Raw genomic sequence first — 23,892 nt, forward strand, 5'->3', positions numbered from 1 at the left:
AGGCTTCCAGCATGCCGATTGGCTTGTCGACGTTCAGTAGATAAGAGCGTACCGGCATGACTAACACGGCTGTCATGCTGGGGCCCACCTTTGTGTCCACGAGGATCAATTCTGAGCAGAACCCGTGCAGTCCCACAAAATTATATTATCTAGATAAGCTACAAACAGGAACAAGGCAGAAGATGTGCAATGCGAATTACGAGATTAGTGAAATTGTGCAAGTCACGAACAAAACTCACCCTTGTGTAAGTGGCTTTTATGGGAAAAGGGTGGTCTCTTTTTCTTCTGGACTTCCCTGTGTGTGACAAAGCATATTTATTTTAAACAAATAAAAACAAAGCCAAACTCTGTGCTTTCTAACACTTGCATTAGTCAGCATGCTTTACTAGTTTGCTAGTAAATGCAGTAATTGTAACGGGTATTTAAGTTGGGCAAGTCATGTCAAGTACAAGCTGTAGAAAGAAAATGCTCTTTAGAGGACATAAAGTATCAATCTATCCATCTACTCATCTGTCCATCTTGTAGAAGAATGGTTGGTTTTTCTCCAATGAGGGGATGAAATAGAAACACAGACCACAGACCTAAATGCTCAATTGCCATGTTGTAGACTGACTGCCCTCTGACAGGGAAACAGACATTATAATTCCCTCTCTGGTGCGCCTCCAGTTTGCTAGGAAATGTCCTTCTGTACCAGTTCTGTCCTGTATCAGGCTAACCCCACTCTGCCATACGCTGGTGTACTAAACACATGTGGACTGAACAATCCTGATCTGAGCATCCCCATGAGCCACATGCAATGTACTCAACCAATAAACACCGCAAAATATTTCCCCCTTTCATAGACCCTGACACGCACGCACGCACGCACCCCCACACACGCACGCACATGCCGCACACACACACAGACACACAGTCTGGACAGTGGTCGGGGTTCCATGTTTAGTGGGTTAGGTAATGACAGCGTTAAGCATTTGCTCATGTTCAGGGATTTTTTTTGTGGCCTGAGCTCAGCCTGGAATTAAGGGGCCTTGGTTTGTTTCACAAATAAAGTACTACTATTAGGGTTATAGGAGCTTATGAGCCACCTATAAACCTTCATGGATCTAGAGCTTTTTTTTGGGGGGGGCAGGGGGGCTATTTAAAATACAAATTCTTAGCTATGGATGGTATAGAAATGTTCACAAAAGTAAATTATGTTTCAACCTACTGAATAACTAGCACAATAAATACACTATTTTTTAAAATCCTGTAATAAAGGAATTCTACTAAAACCTGCCTCTATAAATGAATGGCTAATTCACTGTGCTAACAGCGTAGCTTCTCTGCTTACAAGACCAAAGTGACCGCAAACAGAAATGATCAAAGCATCAAAGCTTCCCCAAGTGATTCAAAGCTTCCCCAATTGGAGAAATGTGTAGATTGTATGAAAGGTACACTACATACTTCCAATTTTCTGTTCCTTTTTCCACCAGCCGGGCTAGTTTTGTGTCAGTGCTGGCGCTGGTCTGTTTCTCTTCGCAGGGCTGGTCTTGGGTCAGTGCTGGTGCTGGTCTGTTTCTGTCCACAGAGCTGGTCTTGGGTCAGTGCTGGCGCTGGTCAGTTTCTGTTCGCAGGGCTGGTCTTGGGTCAGTGCTGGCGCTGGTCTGTTTCTGTCCGCAGGGCTGGTTATAGGTCAGTGCTGGTGCTGGCATGATTCTATCAGCAGGGCTGGGTTTAGGACAGAGCTGATGCTGGTCTGATTCGGTCAACAGTGCTGGTTTCAGATCAGTACTTGCAGTCTGTTTCTATCATGAACTGAAACGTTTCCTATCATGGTGAAACTGGTTCACTATGGGTGCATGGGCATGCCTGCCAGCCATGCCACCTGAGCACCTACGCCACACGTGCGGGGACACATTGTGACGAGACACTCTTACAGTTCATTTGTCTCAGGTTCCTGAACAAGAGAACACGGTCAACCCCTACCCATAATCTTCTTAAATCAAGACACAACGTGGACAACTCAGGACAAAATGACATTTAAGTACATGGGGTAGCACTACATTATAAAAGGGGTTTATTTACTACTAATTTATGGTCACCAAACTGTTTTTCAACTTGTGATTTCAAATACTTTGACACGCAGACCAATTTTTATGAAGACGTATTTAGGCGTAGACAATATGTGCTTGAGAGAAGCTAGCTTGGATTTTTTTTTTAATGTTAAATGATGGACTCTTATTCTCTGAAGAGCACAACCCTGTTCCTGGAAGACCAGAGTCAAATTTGATTTGTTATTTTATAATTTCGTCATTAATGAATTAGAGCAGTTGATAAATTACTTCGTCTAGTTTCTTGGGGCTGGACTGCTTCCTAATTATAGGGAGAAAAAAACAGTAGTACCTGTGGAACTCTGAACAAAGTGAAAGGATCAAATAGCCAAGAAGAGGAAGAGGCGTTGCATTAGATCAGGGAAACCATGACCTGATCACTACCACTGCATGCATGATTTACCAGAAGAACACCACTGACAATTCATGGTGACCATGCAAATATTCAACAAGAAAGCAAACAAGGTTGGACAGAGTTCAGCTCACACCATTATTCCTTTGAATTAAGGGTGAGACCAAGCCCTGGATGTAACCAGTGATTCAGCTTACAGACTGTTAAAATATAATGGAAGCGGTCTGACTCAGTGTTTACAAAACCATGAAGTAAACGTGCCTAATACTCCATACGCAGTTTCTTTCAGAGAAGACAAAGCTGTATTTAAAAAAAGGTTAGAAGAGACAAAAGTCATTTAAATATATACCGTCAGTTAATGGAATTACAGTGGTATAACAGGTGTCCAACAGGCAATTGGGATTAGTTTTCTCAGGAAAGTAGGCTACTATAACAAAAGGACCAAGGAATCAATTTGTATCCTACCACCCATTTTATGTTTTATGGTTCTCAGAAATGATGACAAGAGACCGGTGGGCCACTCAAAATAAACTCATTTCCATTTCTATCAAAAAGGTTAAAAATGGTACTATCGTCATTATTCATATTTACATAACCCCACTTACATACAGTACTGCACCTCTATTGAAGTGCTGAACACCGTTGCCGTAGCAACCTCTGCAGGTGACAAACGCACGAGCATGAAAAAAAAACGGAACTATGAAAAAACCGCGAATATGAAAAGCCGGTAAAAACCCTCGCCTTCCTTGATCTTTTATTGCGGTTCAGACCGGTGGGTGCGGTCATTGGCCTTTTATCTGTAAAAACACTCCTGTGCTGAATAGGCCTAATATTCCATTGACAAAATCTTAATTTAACAACAAAAATGAGAACAATCAAATGATTGTTTGATAAAATAAGAAACCTAATTCAGAAAGCGAGCCTAAAGTAGTGTTACAGTTGGCTATGGACGGATAGCCCATCACACAAACAATAATATTGTTCGTTCTTCGTCCTTCCATTTATTAATTTTTTTCCAAAATAATTATCACATTGTGGATATGAGTAGGCAATTTCAATAGTCATAAAGCTGACAAAGCCTAAAACACAACTGAAGTCACCCCTCCCAAATGGAACCATTGAGCCCTCATTTCGGAAGTCAGAAGAGAGACTCCCAATGGCGCTGACTATTTATATCCATAGCAAATAATGTAATGTGGCACAAAATAGACCTCAAAATTATTGTGAATCAGAGCTCATCCAGACAGAATCTACCAGATACCATCATGGCCAATGCCACAGCAGTCTTCCCAAAATGTAACAAAATATAACAAGAATAGCGTTTAGGTATTGCAGTGGGTAAACCTCAGCACACATCCCCAGCCTGCTATGCGCGTGTGCGATGCAGCAAAGGAACGAAGGAAGGGTGTGCACAGCCAATCTTTTTAACTATATGCACTGCCCACGCCAAGGGAAGTCAACACCAAAGGAAAGAGAAACCATTTACACGCCAAGCCACTATTGGCAGCTCTGCCAGGAAACAAGGAACCGTGTTACTTAGCAACACTGGACAACGCTAACGCTTTCAGCGGCTTTTCTGAAACCGTAGCAGGGCTACGGAGGATGTCACAGTGCGAACACGGAAAGGCAAGTCTGCCATACCACACCCAGAAGTTTCGAGGTCAGTGGATTTTAAATTAATATTTAACAAAACGTTACACAGCGATAAAACATGCTGCGTAACCGAGGAGTTGGGTGGGAGGGCAACATCGCGGAACACTTGAAGCTCTTGTTAATGAGAGGAAGTTGTGCAACTCGTAAAACTGGAACTCCAGGATACGCTATTTGAGACTATTGAATTTCTTGAATATCTGACATGTGAATAAATATAAATTCACATGCATAAATTAAACATATGAGAGGCCGATATATACACACACACACATATACTGTATATATACATTTTTAAATTTTTTTTTGGGGAGAGAATGAGCTGAGAATGGCAGTATCATGGACAGAGAAAGTAACTTGCGACAAACTCAGGGATATGTTACCCAGTCAATAAAATTTTGTGAATATCTTACATGATGAAATATTACACTGAAAAAAATTCTATGAATAAATAAAACATAACTGAGGCCTATATGTTTGGTTTGCTTTTTTATTTCAGTAAGAGACTTGCTCTGCAAACAATGCCAGGAAAATGGTATCTATACATCTGACTGGCTCACTGCTCTAAGAGAGCACAGTGCGAATTTACTTAGCATCTTTACAATTCAGTTCTATAATAACAGGTACATATAACATACTCTATGCATAACCCAAAACGAAAATAAACAGCAACAGTAAATCAGGTCCATACAAATAAGCATTATTTTTTTCTTTGAATGAAAATGTTTTAAAAAGACACATTCATACTATTCTCAGTATTTTATTGACAGAACCAAACTTTAATGATGACGAAATTGGGAAAGCAGCACAAGTCTGGTAGATTTGCATGGAAAATGAACAAAAGAATGAGTTTTAATCTTTTCAGCTGTATGTCGAGTTGCATTCAACACACGTCACACATTTTCTGTGGGTTTCTATGCTCGTACACCTTTTGGTCAACGCTTTGGTAGAAGGTGGTAGAGGGAAGTGCTTATGAGATTATCTGAGGTTGATGACATGCCAGCAGTATTGAAAGACAACTTCTGCAGCGTGGGAAATTTTTAATGACTTGTACACACAAAATAACAAAAGCAACATAGACGCATGTCTGGAATGTTCACTCATGGCTAATCTGATCTTGAGTAAATAAAACTGTACACACCTTTGGGGGGAAAGAAAACAAACAAAGGAACAAGAAGCACTTCCACTTCTACCGACGGCAGGGCCTGCACAGCCCCAGGTGAATATTCTGAGTGTCGTTAACACTGAATCTAATCCTAGTCAACCCCACAGCTGTGTCTCATGATAAGGGAGAGGGAGGGGTAGGTAGAACTGGGAGTTGGACGAAGTGGTGTGTGTGCCCCGCGGCCCGCTCAGGGGGGACATCGGTCCTGGCCCACCGCAGTGGCTGGGTTACGAGCCAGGACGTCAAACGGCGCCGAGAGTGGCGCATTTCCGAGCGGGACGGGGGGGCAAAGAGTTCAGCAGAGTAACCCCGCCGTTTAACAGGCTGTCCTGCACGCTGCCCCGGTCTCCGGTCTCTCTCTCTCTCTGCGTCCGGGCCCCAAAAGTGCATGTGCGCTCAGTACGTTCAGCTCTTCTGTGTCTCGTTTGACCGCTTCCTCCGCGGGTTCGTTTCGTACGATGTTCGATTTACCTGAGAATCAGTCACTTAGAGCGCAGACTCGGAAGGGGGCCGGACCCGAGGGAGGGGCGGAGGGGGCAGGGGGATCTACACAGGACAGGACAGCCCGTTAAAGCAGCAGGGTTTAACCTCAGCAGCCGGCCTGGGTGATGTCACCGCCCGAACTCTTAGTCACCTCCATCGTGGTGTAGATCTGCCAGGGAGAAACATCAGTCAATGCTTCTTCTGTTTTGTTACCCCCCGCAACTGAACACCATCTCCAAACACACACTGCAGATTTTTTCAATTCTCATAAAATAATTTTTTTTAAAATTCATTAAAAACGTAAAAATAATTAAACTCAAGTCATCATAACGTAAAGATTCATATGGTACCGTCGTCCATTAGTTCACACCACAGATTCGTAAATTTGCTTTAGCAGACATATTCTTTCTAGACATACTCAAACGGCCCCAAAGGCAGGACGATGGCGTAACGAGACTGCAGCGCTGCCAGCTGCGTGATGTAAACACGTTCCAGCTGCACGCTGCAATTTAACACGCTTCTGTAACCCAATGATGGCCTCCTGTTGTTTGTTCCTGACCACGGCCGAGCTCATCAGCCTCAGTGGCGGCTTGGCTTTGCAAACCGCAGGGCAAGCGCAAGGTCACGGGGTCTTTCTCCAGCGTTCTGGGAGCAGAGCTCACAGGCGCCAGTCTCACTGGTGCTGGTAACAGACGCAGGTAGCGACGGGTCTGAAGATGGCGGCGTGACCCAGCGGCCCGTTCGCTCACCTCGGCGCAGGTGGGGTGGATGCCGATGGTGCTGCTCAGCTGCTCCTTGGTCATGCCGCACTTCATGGCCGCCCCGTAGCCCTGCGTTACCTCACCGGCGTTGGGGCCCAGGTAGTGGAACCCGACCACGCGGTCCTGCGGGGGGGAGAGGGGGAGGCAAGACTTACAGACCCCGTGCGGTAGCACGTACGCTCCGTACCACACGTGAAGCAGACGGACGCACAGACCAGCTGTCGGGGTGTACTTACGCTGTCCAGTTTGTTACAGATGATCTTGGCGTAGCATCGGTTGTTGTCCCTGCCGGGCACAGTGAACTCCAGAGGCCAGAACAGGCTGTGGTACACCTGCGTAGTGGGAAACATGCCGCGCGTTAGCACGAAACACACCGACGCCGTGTCCGACAAGGCTGGAAACACCCCCAGCGCACAGCAGCTCAGTCGCTAACGGGCTTTAATAGCAAAATATCACCCGATAAGCAAGTGCTGCGAGGAAGCCACAAAGGGCCCGACAAAGCTTGGATGAAAACCTGGGTCGGCCCACAATGCTGTGCGCTGGGGAAGTCGTTTCCACCCGTGAACACACGTTTACACTGAGAACCACAATCAATAGGAACACACATCCCGATGAAGTGCAGCAGTGTTAGCGAAGCTCTTTACCTCGATGTTGTCCTGGCCGTACATCTCCAGGGCCTTCTCCTCCGACAGCCCGCAGCAGCCGTACTCCAGCGGCGTGAACACGGTGGTGGGCACGTTCACGTAATCGCACTGCACGCACACGCACACACACAGACACACAAAGTTCAGCTGTCAGTCCTTACCCTCAACGTCAAAATTTTCTCAAAATTGAGTTGAAAAAGGACAAATGAAACTACCAGCATCGATGCATCAAAAGCAAACCAGAACTACCAATTCTGTCTGTATATATTAACAACAATACCCTCTTCTATGGTCTTTTTTCAGCCAGAAGCCCAACACTCCCTTCTTTCAAGAAGTGGTCCTTAAAATGACCCTAATCCTAACCCCACCCCCACCCCCCGACATCAGTAAAACAGATGTTTGACATTGTAATCAAACACCTGCTACAGGCTGTGATACACCTATTAAGCACGCTGATGCTTGGAAGCATGTCAAAGCTGCGATTTCTTTGTGGTTTACATGTCACAAATCTATACAACACATACAACACAGCTATTTGCAAGAATAAAACATTCCATGAATATTTCCAATTTACAGTGACAGCACTATTGGGTGTAATGCAATTTATGGGAGCGACCCCCTCTCCTCCCCCTTGGGGAAGCCCTCACCTTCAGCGTGGCTCCTCCGAACAGCCTGCGGGCCAGGAGCTTGCCGGCCTGGATGGCCACCGGCGTCAGCTCCCACTTCCCCTGCAGGATGTCCCCGATGGCGTAGATGTGCGGCACGTTGGTCTGCTCCTCGTCGTTCACGGGGATCTTCCCGTTCCTGGCAACCACAAACACGAGGGGGGGGGAGGGGGGGGGGTTAGCGCGACCCGGTCATGAACTACAGGCTACGAACGCGAGAGTCATGCCACCCTCGTCTTTCTGCTTATTCCGCCTAACGGAAATGACCCTCTCGCTAAATTCTAGTGTTGGATGTCCTTCCTTTCTGAGAAATGAATTACCGAAAGGTGAAGGAGTGAATGGGGCTTAGGGGCTGCGGCTGCTAGGGACACTATTAGCCGTGCGCTAGCAAACCGTAAGGCAGAGTGCAGAGCAGCGGGAAACACAGCAGGGATCAGGCCAATCTGCACAGGTCTTTACATACACAGAGGCATGCAGCCGCACACAGAAACACAGCCCTCACTCCCTCACATGTTCCAGCTTCCACCGCTGTCTTACAAATCCTACCCCCCACCAGCATGCTGCCTGGTGCCGGGGGGACTTACACCCGAAACTCAAAACCCCCACCCAGATTTATTTACACCGCGCCCTGCTGCTCGCCATGACAACTGGCCACTTCAGTGCCCTCCCCCCCACGCCCCAGCGCCCTGCTGTCACAGCTGAGTGCCAGGACTGCTGAATCATGGTGATCGTAGGAAGCTCTTAAAGGCGCAGGCATGCCCAGAGCATGGGAGAGGGGAGGGGAGGGGAGAGGAGAGGGGGAAGGAGGGAGAGGGGAGAGGGGCACGCACTTCTTGTTCACTTCGACTCCCACTTTGTCCAGGCCGATGGTCCCCGTGCAGGCGTCCCGGCCCACGGCTATAAGGACCTGCAAGGACAGGACAAGACAGGCCGATTGTTTAGACCTTATCCTAGCCAAACCTGTGACAGTTTTCAGCCTAGCTTGGGCAGATTTCAGCCTAGTTTGTTACAGTTTTTAGCCAAGTTCGTGACAGTTTTTAGACTAGCTTGTGTCAGTTATTAGCCTAGCTTGACAGCCTTTTCACTCACAAGTTGTGATTTAAATCAGCAAATTACAGCGCCGTCTTTTCTTTTTGTTTTGAGGAAGTGCCAAGATAAATGCTCTTGCCTTGCACAGTGTTATCTTAATTCTGCCCTCATTTGTTCCTCTTCCTCAAAGGCATCGTATTACAGTGAGTAACAATGAGGGCTCAGATCCAATTAGCCTGCCCTCTTGCTTCTTGAGTGAAGACAAAATACAGACAACGTGGCATTTTATGCAAGCTCCAACGCGATAAAAAAAATAAATAAATGAAAGTAATCAGATGATAGGTATTACATAACAGTATTAAACAATATAGTATTGTTTAACAAAGAATACAAAGCACATTTTTTGATCTGATATCCCCGTGTCACGGTAAAAATCCCCGTGTCACATGAATTAAGAAGGACTACGCCTCTGCTGCCAGGTGTACCAGCTTAGCCAGGTCACCGCGCTCCCTAGCCGGCTCCTGGGAGTGCTTCACTCCAGAGTGGTAAAGGACGGGCCGCTCACCGTGTTGTACTCGCCCTCGAAGACCTCGTCCGACTCGGTGGACTTGGCAGTGACCTTCAGCCGCCCAGGCGTGCCCTTCTCCAGCTCCTCCACCTGACAGAAGAACCAGCTCACCGTTAGCCCTGCTAACGGGCTTCAATGCACGCTACGCTAGTCGCATCTCGCTGGACAGATATAGCTCAATATGAGTTACTCCAGTGAAAAGCTTCACCAAAACCAGGCCAGGTCTTTAATGGATTACGTGAACTGCTGCCAAATTTGCAAATGGCCTATGGATCCAAAAGCATGTTTTACTAAAGCAGGGATTGGCCAACTTTTTTTTGAGAGGCACAAATTATTCAGATGTGTCCTACAAAAACATCTCAAGCACATTTGACCAAAAGCTGGAGCTACACGCTTGCTAAATGAATGAGACAAACCGCCGGGCGAGCCGCTTACGCTGGTGGGGACGAACTTGCGGACGAACGTGACCCCGTGCGCCTCCATGTGCTCCCCGGCGCGGTTGGCCATGTCCTGGTCGAAGCCGCGGAGCAGGATGGACCGCACCATGACCGTCACGTCCAGGCCCAGCCCCGCCAGGAAGCCGGCGCACTCCAGCGCCACGTAGGACGCGCCGATCACCAGGGTCTTACCGGGGCAGTAGGGCAGGGAGAACAGGTCATCGCTGGGAGGAGAGGGGGGCACGGTCAGCTGAGGGGTATACAGCGGGCAGCCATTCACTTCCCTACAGTACTTACTCCAGGGGGAAATATTAATGAACACACACACGCAAACACACACCTGGTGATGCACAGCTCCCGATCCCCGGGGATGCCCAGGTAGCGCGGGCGCTCCCCTGTCGCCAGGACAAACTTGGCTGCCGTGTGGAAAGTCTCTTTGCCTCGCTTGTTTGTCGCCTATGGAAACGCAAGCAGCGGCATGGTTACACAATCGCCCCAATTACCGCTCCCAGTACACAATGGTTCTCCAATCCTGCAAGTATAGAGAACTTCGCCCTTACGTTAATCCACTCAACCCTTACTCTTTACAGAGTCTTTTCCAAGGGTTCAATCTTACAGAATTCTTATGCTTTATTACATGAGAAAGTTGGGAAACTATAAATTGGGCATGTCAATTTATGGCAGCCAGGTGTTGCTCGGACAACCACTTTTCCAGCTCTGTTCAATGCAAAACTTAAGCGTTTCTATGGTATTTGCATTATAAGAGAATCCATAGCAAGCAGGACTTTCAGCTGAAGGCGCAGAGTGATCAATGATCCCATCACAAAGTGATCAAGATTTGGTGCAATCTCTCGGTAGTTACACAGCTATCGGCATGCTGCGATCCCACTCCCCCAGCCTGAGAGCTGAAGGCCCGGGGTCACCTATCTGTGCGGCTCGACGAACTCGGCGAAGGAGTTGACGTAGTTGACGCTCTTCTCGCGGAGCTGGACCCTGTACCCCCAGTTGAGGGAGCCGATGTAGTTGTTCACCGCCGTCTTCATCGTCTCCCAGTTGTGCTTCACTGCAATCGAGCAAGAGTACCGCTCAGCCTGGCCAACTTATTAGGAGCCGCGCAAGTCCTAACTAATAAACATAAGGACTGTCTCTGGCTTCAGAGCAACTAAGGAGACTAAACAGCACACTTAGGAGATAACATAAAAATTTAATAAAGCAAAGTAAGTGAGAAGTACTAGTACCACATGCACAATTTTTAAGGACCATATAATATTCACAAAATACTTACCAAAATGGATGCTTCCAGTTCACAAATATTTATGAACGACACTTCTACTTTACATCAGAGATTTTTACCACTGCAACAGCTGAGTAACCGGAGAATCTCGCATTAGCTCCCATAATGCACTCTGTCCACGGGCAGCGGGACTCACCGTTCTCGTCGAACTCCCAGCCGAAGCTGCGGGCGTCCTGCAGCGCCGTTCCCAGCAGGGCGGTCTGGTGCATGAGCTTCTTGGGGATGCAGCCCACGTTGACACACGTGCCCCCCAGACCTGCGGGGGAGAGAGCTCGCACGTCAGACGCATCGGACGGGACGGGACGGGACGGATGGCCCCTGGTTTTGGGAGCCGTGGCAGTGCGGGTCGGGACTTACCCCAGGTGGTTCCTTTGGGCGTGGGGACCACGTAGTCCAGCACCATCACTTTCTTCCCCAGCAACGATGCTTCCTGTGGAGCCCAACGTTAGGTTGATGAGAGGCCCGGGCATCTTAGACAACAGCCTTTTAAAGCTCTATGTGAGAAACTTTTGAACTTTGAAATACTCTACACCAGTGACTAACATAACCACACCATTGTGAAGGCGTGTTTGTGCGGCTTTAATGTGTCAGACGGGAAGCAGGGCGGGGCCGAGCGTGCGCGTCGCTCACCTTCGAGCAGGCCAGGCCCCCCGAGCCGCCGCCGATCACGATGAGGTCGTAGTCGTAGGCCTCGCCGCCGCCCAGCAGCTGCTGCAGGAGGCCGTCCTGGTGGGCCTGCCAAAAGAGCCAGAGTGTTGGGTGACCGTGACCGCAGCTGTGGTCTCCGATTTCATTCAGTTACTGTAGGGAGGTCTGATGAAAAATTGGACCGGTCTGTGTGTGCAAGGGTTAGAGAAACACTCACAGCCCTGTGAGATATAGGACCGGCAGGTGGAGGGGAGGGGAATTCTGCAGAAGGCTCTACAGCCTCCCCACAACAGCCACTTCACGCAAATTCAAACTGACTGGAAAAGAAACCCAGCCGAGCTGATTTTACTTTATTTTAATTGATTTTTTCACAGCCAGTACTGCAGCTGAGTGAGGAAGTGGGTTCTGTCCAAGCCCAGGAGGGACATGTCCTCGTTCTGTTCAGGGCTCGCAGATTAGGTAGAGCACAAGAGCAGATTTAAATAAATGTAAAAACACTGAGGATGTAAGTTGTATCCAAAGTTTGTGCCAGAAAAACTGCTGTTTTGGTGGTTCACCGTGTGACGTACTGGGATACGGAAATCAATGAAAGGGATGCGAGCCAATCTGGCATAACTAGTCAGTATAAAATAAATAAATAAATGCACCTCGATGCATATTCTTAAATATAATTAATGCATCAATGGGCCACAAAGACTCGGTGATCTAACATGTCTGCAGTCTGAGCGCTGCTTTGAAGGATCACGGACAGGCTGGTGAATTGGGCTCATTTCCTGAGAGAGCCCTGGATGAGCCGCGCGGGCGCAGCCTTGATGAGAGGCTGATCAGAGGAGAGGGCTTCACATCTGAGGGACGCCCCATTAACAGTCCGCCATTTTCATGCAAATGAGTACTGGTGTGCGGCCCTGCAGGGCCAAAGAGCCCCAGCGGCCCCATCTCCCCAGCACAGCTCAGGCACTCAATACCCCCCCCCCCCCCACAATCACTAATAAGCCCCGTATTATTTCAGAATTACAATCATCCTTTCAGACTCGGTCATCTGATGCCTCCACGCGTTTAGCGTCCCGCTAGCCGTAATGAGTGTAGCGAAGGCGGAACAGGTAACCGTGCTGACGGCTGAGTTTGTTAGCCTCCAGCGATCGTTCGCGGTCAGCTATCTGCCAGCATCGGTCTTGCTTGACGTCGTTTGATTGCAGTAGATTCAACTCCGTAACCTAACGCCAAATCTATGACGAACACTAGCGTGACACCTGATCGACTGGTCTACAGCATTCTGCAGAATCTTCGGATGAAAAACTTCCCTGATGGCACTCAGATACGTTACATAAGACAGGAGCCTCATTACCATAAAAGTGTGGAAGCAATTTCCTTTCTTTAGCAATGGCTGCGGTCATTTAGCAATAGCTGCAGTTACACACAGCGACTGTGCCGGACAAATGCACACACAGGGCTCAAGGCCTTTGACCGCAGCTGTACCTGCATCGTCTTGTCACACCCGCCGACATGGGTCTTGTTGATGAAGACATTGGGGACGGTTTTCTGCCCGGTCATTTCGAGCAGCATGTCCTGGTAGCCAGAGCCATCATCTGAAAGAGTACAGGAAGGCCTTGCTCAGTTCCAAACAATCGCAGTTAATCCAATTTTATCCCCCTTTCGACGAAGAGCGTCTGCCAAACCTTGACTAAATTACCTGGCATGTGATCAGATAATACTTTCTTACAGGAAATGAAGGGCGCAAGACAAGACATTACAGGCGTATACAGAAAAACAAGTTAACATGAGACAGGGTGGGGCCCAGACATCAGGTGAGGGCTGGCGCGGGGTGGATAGAAATGTCAACTGCCGTCTTAATCCTGAAAAACAAAGCTGTGCAAAATTTCTTTCCTTTGCACTGGCTGCACTGGCTCTTGACTAACAGAGGGCCAAGCAAGGGAGAGAGTATTATAGCGAGCTGCTCCTCAGATCAGCCAATCAGATCGCTGCACTGCGCTTCCAAACAGTATGCAAATCTAATTAAGTCCATCTGCAAAAAAATAACCCCAATGAGAAATGACATGCATGCAAACGCGTGATCCCTGAATTTGGTAATGGTATTACTTAATAAGCCCTTATCAAAACCCTTCTAAAATGTAAAGGCACCGCTGACAAGTGCTGAATTGCTATAGCCGCTATTAAACAAGCTCTACTGGCCAGAGCGAAGCACGCACTGTGCCAAGAACACATCTTATATATGCATACGAGCGACTACGAGATGAGACAGAGAGATTAGGGAGAGAGCAGGCGAGCGAGCGAGCGATCGGGTGGGGGGGGGGGGGGGTGGAACGCAGCCAGACAGCTAGCGGTGACTCAGCAGCTTCTGTGGCAGCGTGGAACGACAGCGTCCTGCCACCTGGAACATTACTGCCTCGGCTACAGAGATACGGCCCCCCGCCACCGCAGGCCAGGCCGCCTTACCGACCACAGGCCGCAAAGCAGCAAACACTAAGACGGGCCCCGGGTCGGCCTTCCGAGAGGGTCTGAAAACCTCCGACGGAGGCAAAAGGAAGAGGATGTGCTGGAACGGAAAGAGCTGCTTTCGCAAGTGGACGTCTGCCATGTACAAGGAGAAAATAAATCCTGCACAGCACCCCTCAGCCACCACACCTCAGATACTCTATTCACCTCAGATACACTCATTTCTTCTGGCTTCCCTCTCCCCCTTCAGAACAGCGTTCACCCCCAACCATTGACTGAAATGGAGAATGACACAGCAAAATGTATTCATTTCTTGTCTCTCGCACAAGAGAGATGGGCCAGTGCCTCATATTTCAGCGAACCAGACGGGGCCCTATTATGATAGATTAGCGGACGGGAAGTGATGAAAACCGTCCGCCTCTCAAATTACATTTCACCGAGTACAGAGACTGCAGGAAGCGCTCTCTGAAACGGGAGGAACACAAACACGCTTAATGCAATTCATTGCCCACATAACGGCTAGCGGCGGGACAATGCTCGCTATGTTTTAAGAAGCTCGGCATTTTAAAACCACTGCAAGTGGACAGCCTTCTTTAAGAGTGGGGGAACCCGTACTCAGATAGTTGACCTCTTCACAATGTTTGAGGCTAAATGGAGTTTAGATGAAACACGCACGTTTCGCCTTCTTCGGTGTGTTCAAGGACATGTGTTGTAAGGTCACATGACTTCTGATTAGGAAAAGGAAAGCGACAGGAGAGACTCAATATGTGGAGACTCTCCCTACAGCAAAAGAAAACAAAAAAAAGTCTTAAACATAGAAGCACTACCTGCAGACAAGACATCACTTCAACACCCAGAGGCAAATATATAATATACCCCAAGCACTGAATAACATGTATGTGCACACTGGCTGGAAACACGGGCTGAGGCTCAAAGTGCAGTGCCATTCAGCCCAGTGTACAGCAGGGAACATTTAGCTATAACACAGCTTGGAATCCTGTTCCAATAAATCAAAAATTCTGGTGAAGAAGTAACAGAGATTGTACTTGTATTCCATTCGGTGATGTACAACTCTGTACATAGACATCTGTTTAGCATGTCCATGTGTGTTTGTGTGTATTGCAAACATTGTATATTGCAAACATAAATTACATATATGCATAACTTTGCATATTCCCATGCATACACAAACATAAAAATACCTATTTTGTTTTGGTACTGTTTGTATCATTAAACACTGAACATTAGCCCTTAAGAAAAGCCAGCTTTTTTTAGCAACATAAAGTAGTCTTAATGTTAAGTTTATTACACGGTGCGTTTTTTATTATTTGATAAGTGTGTTTAGTGGCCGTGCGCCTCATTAAGTCCTGTGTTAAACTGAGTGCACTTTCAACAATTTCTGAATCTCACCCATTAAATCCAGCTCCACCACCTTGTACTTAACATTGAGCTCTCTGAAGAGATCCTTTACCTGAAAAAAACAATTCAGAAAAAACCAGTGTCACACACACTACGTATAGTATACATACACACACAAATATTAAAGATATACAAAGAATCAATGAATTCAATACAAAGATTCAGATGTGAAAACACATCCTGTAATCGAACACTGACTGCTTAACTTGTTCCCGGCACTCCACTAGAACCAACTCTTTCCGTCACGGATACCGCTTTTAAATTATTACATGACTGACACTCTCAGTCTCTTCCAATTTCAGTCTCAGGAGTGCTTCTCAATAAACCTCAGCACTAACTGGCCAGACATAATCTGCCTGCCTGTTTCACAAACCTCATCTGAAAATTACAATGAGCCCACTTTAATCACCCAGAGCTCGAGTAAAACGTTACATTCATTTACTCTGAGAACATGTTGTTAGCTTAATTTTCCCTTTAAAATTACAAAGTAAATATCCCCCACATCGCATTCAACACTGACAGTAGCAGTTGTGTTCCACGTGCTATGCTGATAAGTCGGCCGTATTGGAGACATTAAAATGATTCATTTGTGAGTTTCACAAGGATAAGACCGAAACGCAAACGTGGGTTTTACGGAAATGGCAGTAGTATGACAGCCCCTCCGCTCATATCCCACATTTTACACGTCATGTCCTAAACCTACACCTAAGAGACCCATTTACAAGCAGGTGCAGAAGTTCATAAATCACCTACTTTACTAGCTTAGTAAAGCGTGCAACTAAGTTATCCAGTAACATATTGGGAAAACTCAAGTCTCCCCCCAAAAAAATTCTAATATGTATTCGACATGTTTTTACTGGGTGTCTCTGGGTAACTAATGCTACATTAAGGGTCAAGTTCAAACTAACAGTAATGTGTTCGGAAAATAAATAGTGTACGTGTTAACATCAAAAGCACTTTCAATACTCGACCGGTGAGTTAAATCAGTCGGCTGGCTAAGCACATGACTTCTCTAAAATATAAACTTGTTTACAAAGTCTATTTCAACAAATTAAACTAATAGTGCCTTTTAAAAAAGTTTGCAAATCTAAGTTGAGGACAGCTACCACCGCTGCAGAACTGAATCTGGAGCATGTCAGGTTAACAAACGTAGCAAAGTTAGCTGTGTCACGGTGACTAACACTAAGGGACATCTTACTCTGGTTAGTTAGCTAACGCTAGCTGTGTCTATAATTAAAGTTAGCAGGCTAACCAGAGCGAATATCCCTTGATGAATCTGAAATACACTGCTTAGTATGATAGCGAGCAATGGTAAGTCTAACTTAGAATACCTAGACTAGCTACACTAACTTCCTTGTTTAGTGTGGCTAACCAAGTTAGCTAGTTTAAAGCCAGGAAACTCAGCTGACTAGTCAAGTGAGGTCTGTGACAGTTTGACATCCAAGGTCCTGTCTGACGCTACGGAAGAATAGTGATCTAGTGGGATCATATTGCCGTACCGCGGTTACTGATGTGTTGTTTGATGGAATTAAGACATTTTCAAGAGACCATCACGACCAAACACATTTGCTAAAGTGACTTCACACTACACTACCCATACAGTATGACAGGCGGCAAAAAGTCAACTACCCAGCTAATGTAATGTTAGCTAGCTAGCTACGACGGAAGAAGGCAAAAGTTAGCCAGTTACCATTAACTAACTAGCTACATAGAAAGAACAGGCGGTTACACATACCTTAACGCAATATGGACAGGAGCTTTTGCTGAATACCAGCACTTCGCTCGAATCGATGAGCTCCTGGATCCGGGATTTAATTTGATCCCGGCCGGAATTACAGCCAGTTGGCGGCATAGCAAAATTGACTACCTACGTTGACGAGCTAACTATACTAGTACGTTCTTCGTTAGAGTCGTCTTCGGTGTTGACTGTCCGTATAAATTGGAGTCGAAATATAAAACCACACAACACCCGCAGTAGTCGTTCCAATGTTGCTCAAAAGCAAGAATCCACACCAATTTAGCTGAGCTGCTAAGCTATAGGTCAAATACTTCTAGCCCCGCCATCTTCAACGACACCGGCACCAATCCCGCGAAATGTTTTGCGTAGTAAAGAACTTCTGTAGTCTATGTAGATGTCCTGACAAAGCCCGTATAGGCATCTATCAATATGCCTGATCGCAATATCGCAACTCAGAACAATATATGTTGCTTTAAAAGTAAAAAAAAAAAAAATAATTATCGCAATAATGTTATTATTTCATACTGCATCCGTGTTTAGCAATATATTACATTAAGGCAACATATTCGAACAGCTATGTTACAAATATTCTGAACCTAGTTTATTATTTTTTGCACCATAGCGCCACTTGGTGACAAAACATTGAAATGAAATGCATTACTGTAGTAAAAGTGCGTAGTTTTATTCAAGCATCAATACAGTTGCTTCTCGGTTAAGTAGAAATAAAATGTGTTTAAAAACTAGCCTACAATACATAAAAAGTGCTGTGGGCTAAAATCCATGAATCCATTAAAAAATACAGCACTGTACAACCGATGGATAAAAAAAGACCTACAAGCATTAATTTTTTAAGGCTACCATGGTTTCTTTTCATGTTTTTTTTGCTGTATTTCCTGCTGTATTGCTTGTTTCCTTCTGTTGCACTTTCAGAGTAGTAAAGGATAGAAAATGCACAACTGCACTACCGAGACTCGGGAATTTCAGCCATTGGACAAACATTTTACTGACACAAATAGCTTTTCAAGTGAGCTAAATTTGCATGTAGTTTTTACTAAGATGAACCACTCACGTGTAACAAGTTAGAGATTTGCCTGAGCTCGAGAGACACCCGCTACACATGAACCTCACCATTGTGAAGAGAGACCTACAGAGACACAGCAACAAGGGAACTGATTTGATGCAGTAGGAGGGATGGAAGGACCACGGTCTGCAGCTGCACCAGGCTTAGGATAGAAGGAGTGTAGGCTACAGTATGGAGGGGATTTGGCCTGCAGCCTGCTCAGACACTCAGACCATGCCCATCCTATCTGCCCTACAAATTCCTCCAAAAGCAAAAGACTTCTGTCTCCACCACACCCCTTCATCCTGGATACCAGTTTCTTACCTGTCTCTGGTGGCCAAGCTATTTTTTATCCATGACAAGCAGTTTTCTGACCCTGTGATAAAAAAAAACAAAAAAAAAAAAACAGCAATGTAGGACTGAATTTGCATTTGACCAGTTTAGCTATTTTCATTTAATCTCCTGCTCCCAAACCCATTTATTGTTCTTCTAATGAGGAAAAAAGGGTGTGATTAAAATTTCATTCAACTCTGTCAAACATAAAAATGCTCTTGCCGGAGAACTGATTGATACAAATGAAAGGCTCTCTATTATTATTATTATTATTATTATACATGCACTTGATACTAGGATAGGATCCGTAATGAAATTACATTACATTACATTACAGGCATTTGGCAGACGCTCTTATTCTCAGTTCTCAGAAACAACCCCCTTGAAATACTGTACTGAAGTTCTCATGGGTTTTTCCTCTACTGAGTACATACTGTACGTGGTCTCTACTGAGTTTTTCTTGTGCTGAGTACACACTGTACGTGGGCTCTACTGGGTTTTTCTTGTACTGAGTTACACACTGCATCTAGGCTCTCCTGGGTCATAACCATAAAGGGAACCTTTTGTTGCACGAAAATCTTTGATCTTTTGTTTATATCCACTGGAGGGTGCCATTGCACTGCTGAACAATCAATTCACACAGTTTCCACTGATGTTGTAGAAGTTTTTTTTTTTTTTTGGCCTGGTTTTACAGCCATATGCAGCATGCTTTTACATCTTTGTTATTATAGGCTGTTGTGTGGTTTTATTATAAAATGATAGAAATCATGCTAATAGGATAACAGGATCTACTGAGGAGCCACAATGATTTGCCCAGATTGTTTTACGTGCAACATACTTTTTTATGCGGTGTCCATGGTGCAAAAGCAAGTAGCCATAATAATTTGCTATGCATCCAGCATAGAAAGAGAAAAATAAATAGTGTATCAAGGTTGCTGCATTCCTTCTGACTGTGATTGTTCAGACTTACAGTTTCAGGCACACAAGTCCAGCAAAACCGAAACCTTTTAAACAATAGCAAAGAAGTAAACTGGTGCACTTCTGACTTTCAGTCGATTTAATTTGTGCAAAGGCCTCCTTGCATTTTCCCCAAATCCTTATCTGCTGGGCACTGAGGCTCAAATCTGTATAGCTGGAACATTGAGCTTATGAATCAATACAAACATCTACACTCTCCACCATTCTCCTCACCCGGGGGATCACAATGAAGAACTGGTAAGATTATCCGTTTTCATCTTTTCTCATAACCAAAATGCATGAGATGAGGAAAAGGTTGCAGGATCGCCTGTATTTCTGAGATCTTCTCAGGATGATAATAAATGAAATGATTTTGTCTGGTAGCGCCGGACCTGATGTCCTTGACTGCTCTCAGTCAAAGCTTGGCATCCTACACTTAATAACGGATGACAAGGTGTCAGATTTCCCCGACACACGATTTGAGCAAGTGTGAGCTGTCTGAACAATAAAGAGCCATTGCAGTTCATGCACACCGCTTTGGACATGAGCGCTGACTCACAGCTTTTCTCACAGCTGTTATCCAAGTCGACCAATCAATGTTAAATAAGTCTATATGTTGTATAGCACCATTTATAATCAGGTTGTCAGGCAAGGTGTCTTATTGACATCTTCCAATAATAAATATAAACATGGAAGGTAATAAACATGAAAGGTAATAATCCCATACTCTGGATAATAGGAAATAGAGAAAAATAGGACATATTACACAGACAGAAAAGGGTATTTGGAACCAGTCTAGTTGCCCTTTACTTTGCCTGAGCGTTTCTACATCCTTAATTGTGTTAGTTGCAAATGTAACTTCTATTTGTTACTGGCGACCATATCAAGTAAGAGTAGATCACAATTCCCAAAGCACACAATCTCTGACTTTTGGTCACAGCACACAGTCTGAGCTGAATGGGCTGCTGGAACTACTTCCAATAAAAATGCATAGTTTCTGAATAAAGGTTTAAACTGCACACACACCCCCACAATCCAATCTAATCATTAGACAATCCAGACTATAAGTTACAGGCTGAATCATTACTGCTATGAAACTGCATCCTCATGGAATATGCATAGAAATTGATTACTGATGGCTAATTTTTCCTAAAATCATCAATTGTTCCTCAATGTTTTCAAATGCGACCACCCATCAGCAAGTAATGAAATGAAAATAAGGCCATTTGTATTTCTCAGTGACTTATGAAGGCCTTCCCACTCCAGTTTCCAGATGCCAGTTGCCATAAGGCCTTACCCTGGACCCAGCATAATTAACTATTTTTGTCCTCGCTGTCAATCAGGTTAAGGCAGATGGTGAGGAGAAAAAAAAACAATACTTCTCAACATTCAGCCTTTTTTAACCTTTCAAAAAGGCATTGCACTTTCCAATATCCTTTTACGCCTACCACTGCCCCGGTCATCACCCCAAGTTCACAGTCGAAACAATGTTGCCCAGAGCTACCTGTGCCTACATGTGGTGCAGTGAGGTGACCCATGGAAAAACATTCAATAAAACTGCCAAAGAAAGTGAGTAAAGGAAAGAGGAAAGGTCAAAAGTTATATCTGTAAAATTATGATACGGAAGGACTCACCATTTGCTGGATAAATAAATAAATAAATAAACTCAAAAGGTGGAAGGAGGTGGGGGGTACAGTCAGAAAACCTGCCCATGCTGTGATCTGTGGGAGCTTCCTGAATGAGAAGTGGCTTATTATTTATTAACATAATTATTTACAGCTATAGCCTGTTTTTATCCCAGTGTTTTTTAAATGAACATGAGGACGTGATAAAACTCAACTGATGAAAGGCACGCTGGCCTAATCTATTAAGTAGTAGAGGAAATTCTCTCATTGGCACAGACAGTTTTGATTCTTCCTTTAGTCACAAGTCACAAGAAAGACTCAGTACCTCTGTATTTCGATGGACTTTGAATCTCATCTTCCCTTTTTATTTATCACAATTAGTGTTACTACTAAGCCATCAATGCAGAGCAGTGTTGGCTATACGTTTCTGCTTTGCTGAGTATTTCAGATTGTGGTTCTCCAAGGGTGCAGCTGCGTGATTGTTATTGCATACGTTGAGAAAAGCGGGTTCCTTACATGTACAAACAGAACTGCTTATTTACACATTTGTTTATGTTTCCCCATGGAATCAAAGTCCTACACAATAATTAACCAATGGTATGCTATTCTGAATACTCATAGCCTCAGAGCTAGACTGTTCTTGTTTATTTTCTTCCATCATTGTCCAAATATTTTGGCTCATTCTGATTACTACACAGAATGGCTACCTTTGAGGTTCATGCTAAAATAACGGCAGATCCCAAACTGGAAGGTGGAAAAGCAGTCAGAGGCCTTAGAGGAGAGTGGAAAAGCACGGGATCAGTTGTTGCTGGTGCTTAATTCATATGTGTCAAGAGAGATGGATAGATAAGTAAAGATATAGTGTGATCTCACAGTACAACTGGGGGAAACCAACTACAAATTTTAGCCTTCATGTGAGAGCAGTCATTGTATAGTGTAATTGTAAATGTTAACACAAAAACAATGGCAGCTGCAATTACTACAGACCTAGTAGGTGAAAGTTAGCCGTTTTATTTTAATTGGAATTATACAAATGCAATTTTGAAATTATGCATTATGATCCAATTGCATTAGACTTGCCATTTCAAGGTTTTATATTTTCTTCTTTGGTTGCTGTGTAGCCCAAATACATCTGTCCTTCTGGCACCTTAATTGTTTCTGGATGCATGTCCTGTGTGCAGAGCAGAATGAAAAATCTCTTGCGATGTACAGGAAGCCACTTCATGAATTTTTGACATTCACAGTGTACAGCTGAGCTGGAGCCCTTCAGTTAGTTGAATGATTTGAATTGAAAAGTGAAAATAAAATTCTGATAGTTCTACAGTCAGACAAAAATCTACACCGCCCCTCAAATTAGTCACCCCCTTGATAAATATGAGCAAAGAAGGCTTAAAAAAACAATACTGGTAATGAGCTATATTGTGTATGAGAAAATTGAAAATGAAATTATGTTCATTTATACAAATTCCATTGTCCCCTGCAAAAGATTTAGCTTAACAAGCGATATTATACAAGTGACCTTCGCATCATTGGAAGGATAGGAACCAGGTGTTATGGTCAGATTCTCACTGCTGAACAATGATTAGGCAACTACAAAATGGCCACCCTCTGCTCCGTGTGAGTTTCCTGGACTTCATTCCCACCCCTAAGTGCCTTAAGAGTCAAGTAATTTAGTCGACATATTGAGTGCCCGACACCAGGATGGGCTTTCAAACAGGAACTCTGCCCTCTCCTGAACCGAGAAGATAACACATACACGGTTAAATAATGTGTGTGAAGCCTGGCTTTCTCCCTGTCTGCATGCGTCACTCGGCAGTAGCAGTGGAGGTAGTGACAGTCACGATCCGATCCGCTGGGGTTTCTCACCTGAACACTGCGAATGTGCGCGAGGAGTGTTTGAAAGACATCCTCCCGGTTAAACGCTGACAGGACATCTTCCGTTTATCTTCTCTTGCCATCGTAAGAATGTATGATTAGGCGCACAGTGACTAGAAAAGAAACGGAACAGCCTCTAAAGCCTGTATTCTGCATACCAACTCACACTTTCTACAAGCACAAAAAAAACAAAAACAAACTGTGGTAAGGTGGGCGTGGTTTTTGCGTTGGCTGCAGAGAGAGAGTGGGCGGGGCGGCTCTCGGAACTCTGCGCCACGGCTGTTGGGGTTTATTAATCAGCACGGATAGTTAATTGTTTGATTGATTGACAATGTGCTGATTACCTCGACAGTGAGCCTGGACGTTTTAAAAGCGGCTCGACAGAGAGAGAAGGGGGAGAACTGGAGGAGGAAGAAGAGCTGACGGGCAGTCAGCCGTGAATTGAAACATATACCGTGTGTATTGTGTATTGTGAACAGAAAGCCGCGTGGCGGCCGGAAAATAAAAAGACGCAGTCGCGTCCTGAAAAAGAACTTGTCTCTCTCTCATCTCTCAAACGAGCGGTAGCACTCAGTTTGCTACAGTGGTGGCCCGTGCGGGGGGACGGCAGGAAGAGAGAGAGAGAGAAGGTCAGAGATGGACCCA

General features: G+C 45.2%; 1 protein-coding gene across 1 annotated transcript; it reads right to left on the reverse strand.

The window, feature by feature from the left end:
- Positions 1-4,568: 4,568 nt before the first annotated feature.
- Positions 4,569-17,773, reverse strand: txnrd3 (thioredoxin reductase 3). The gene is given in 16 exon segments (XM_064304492.1): positions 4,569-5,909; positions 6,490-6,624; positions 6,738-6,833; positions 7,146-7,253; positions 7,793-7,949; positions 8,641-8,717; positions 9,405-9,497; positions 9,843-10,068; positions 10,185-10,300; positions 10,768-10,907; positions 11,275-11,394; positions 11,496-11,568; positions 11,769-11,873; positions 13,263-13,372; positions 15,651-15,711; positions 17,395-17,773. Coding segments are annotated over 16 exon segments (1,797 nt in total). The 5' UTR covers positions 17,512-17,773; the 3' UTR covers positions 4,569-5,846.
- Positions 17,774-23,892: the final 6,119 nt, after the last annotated feature.

This window comes from Anguilla rostrata, chromosome 13, assembly GCF_018555375.3.
Source record: "Anguilla rostrata isolate EN2019 chromosome 13, ASM1855537v3, whole genome shotgun sequence".
Taxonomy (NCBI): Eukaryota; Metazoa; Chordata; class Actinopteri; order Anguilliformes; family Anguillidae; genus Anguilla; species Anguilla rostrata.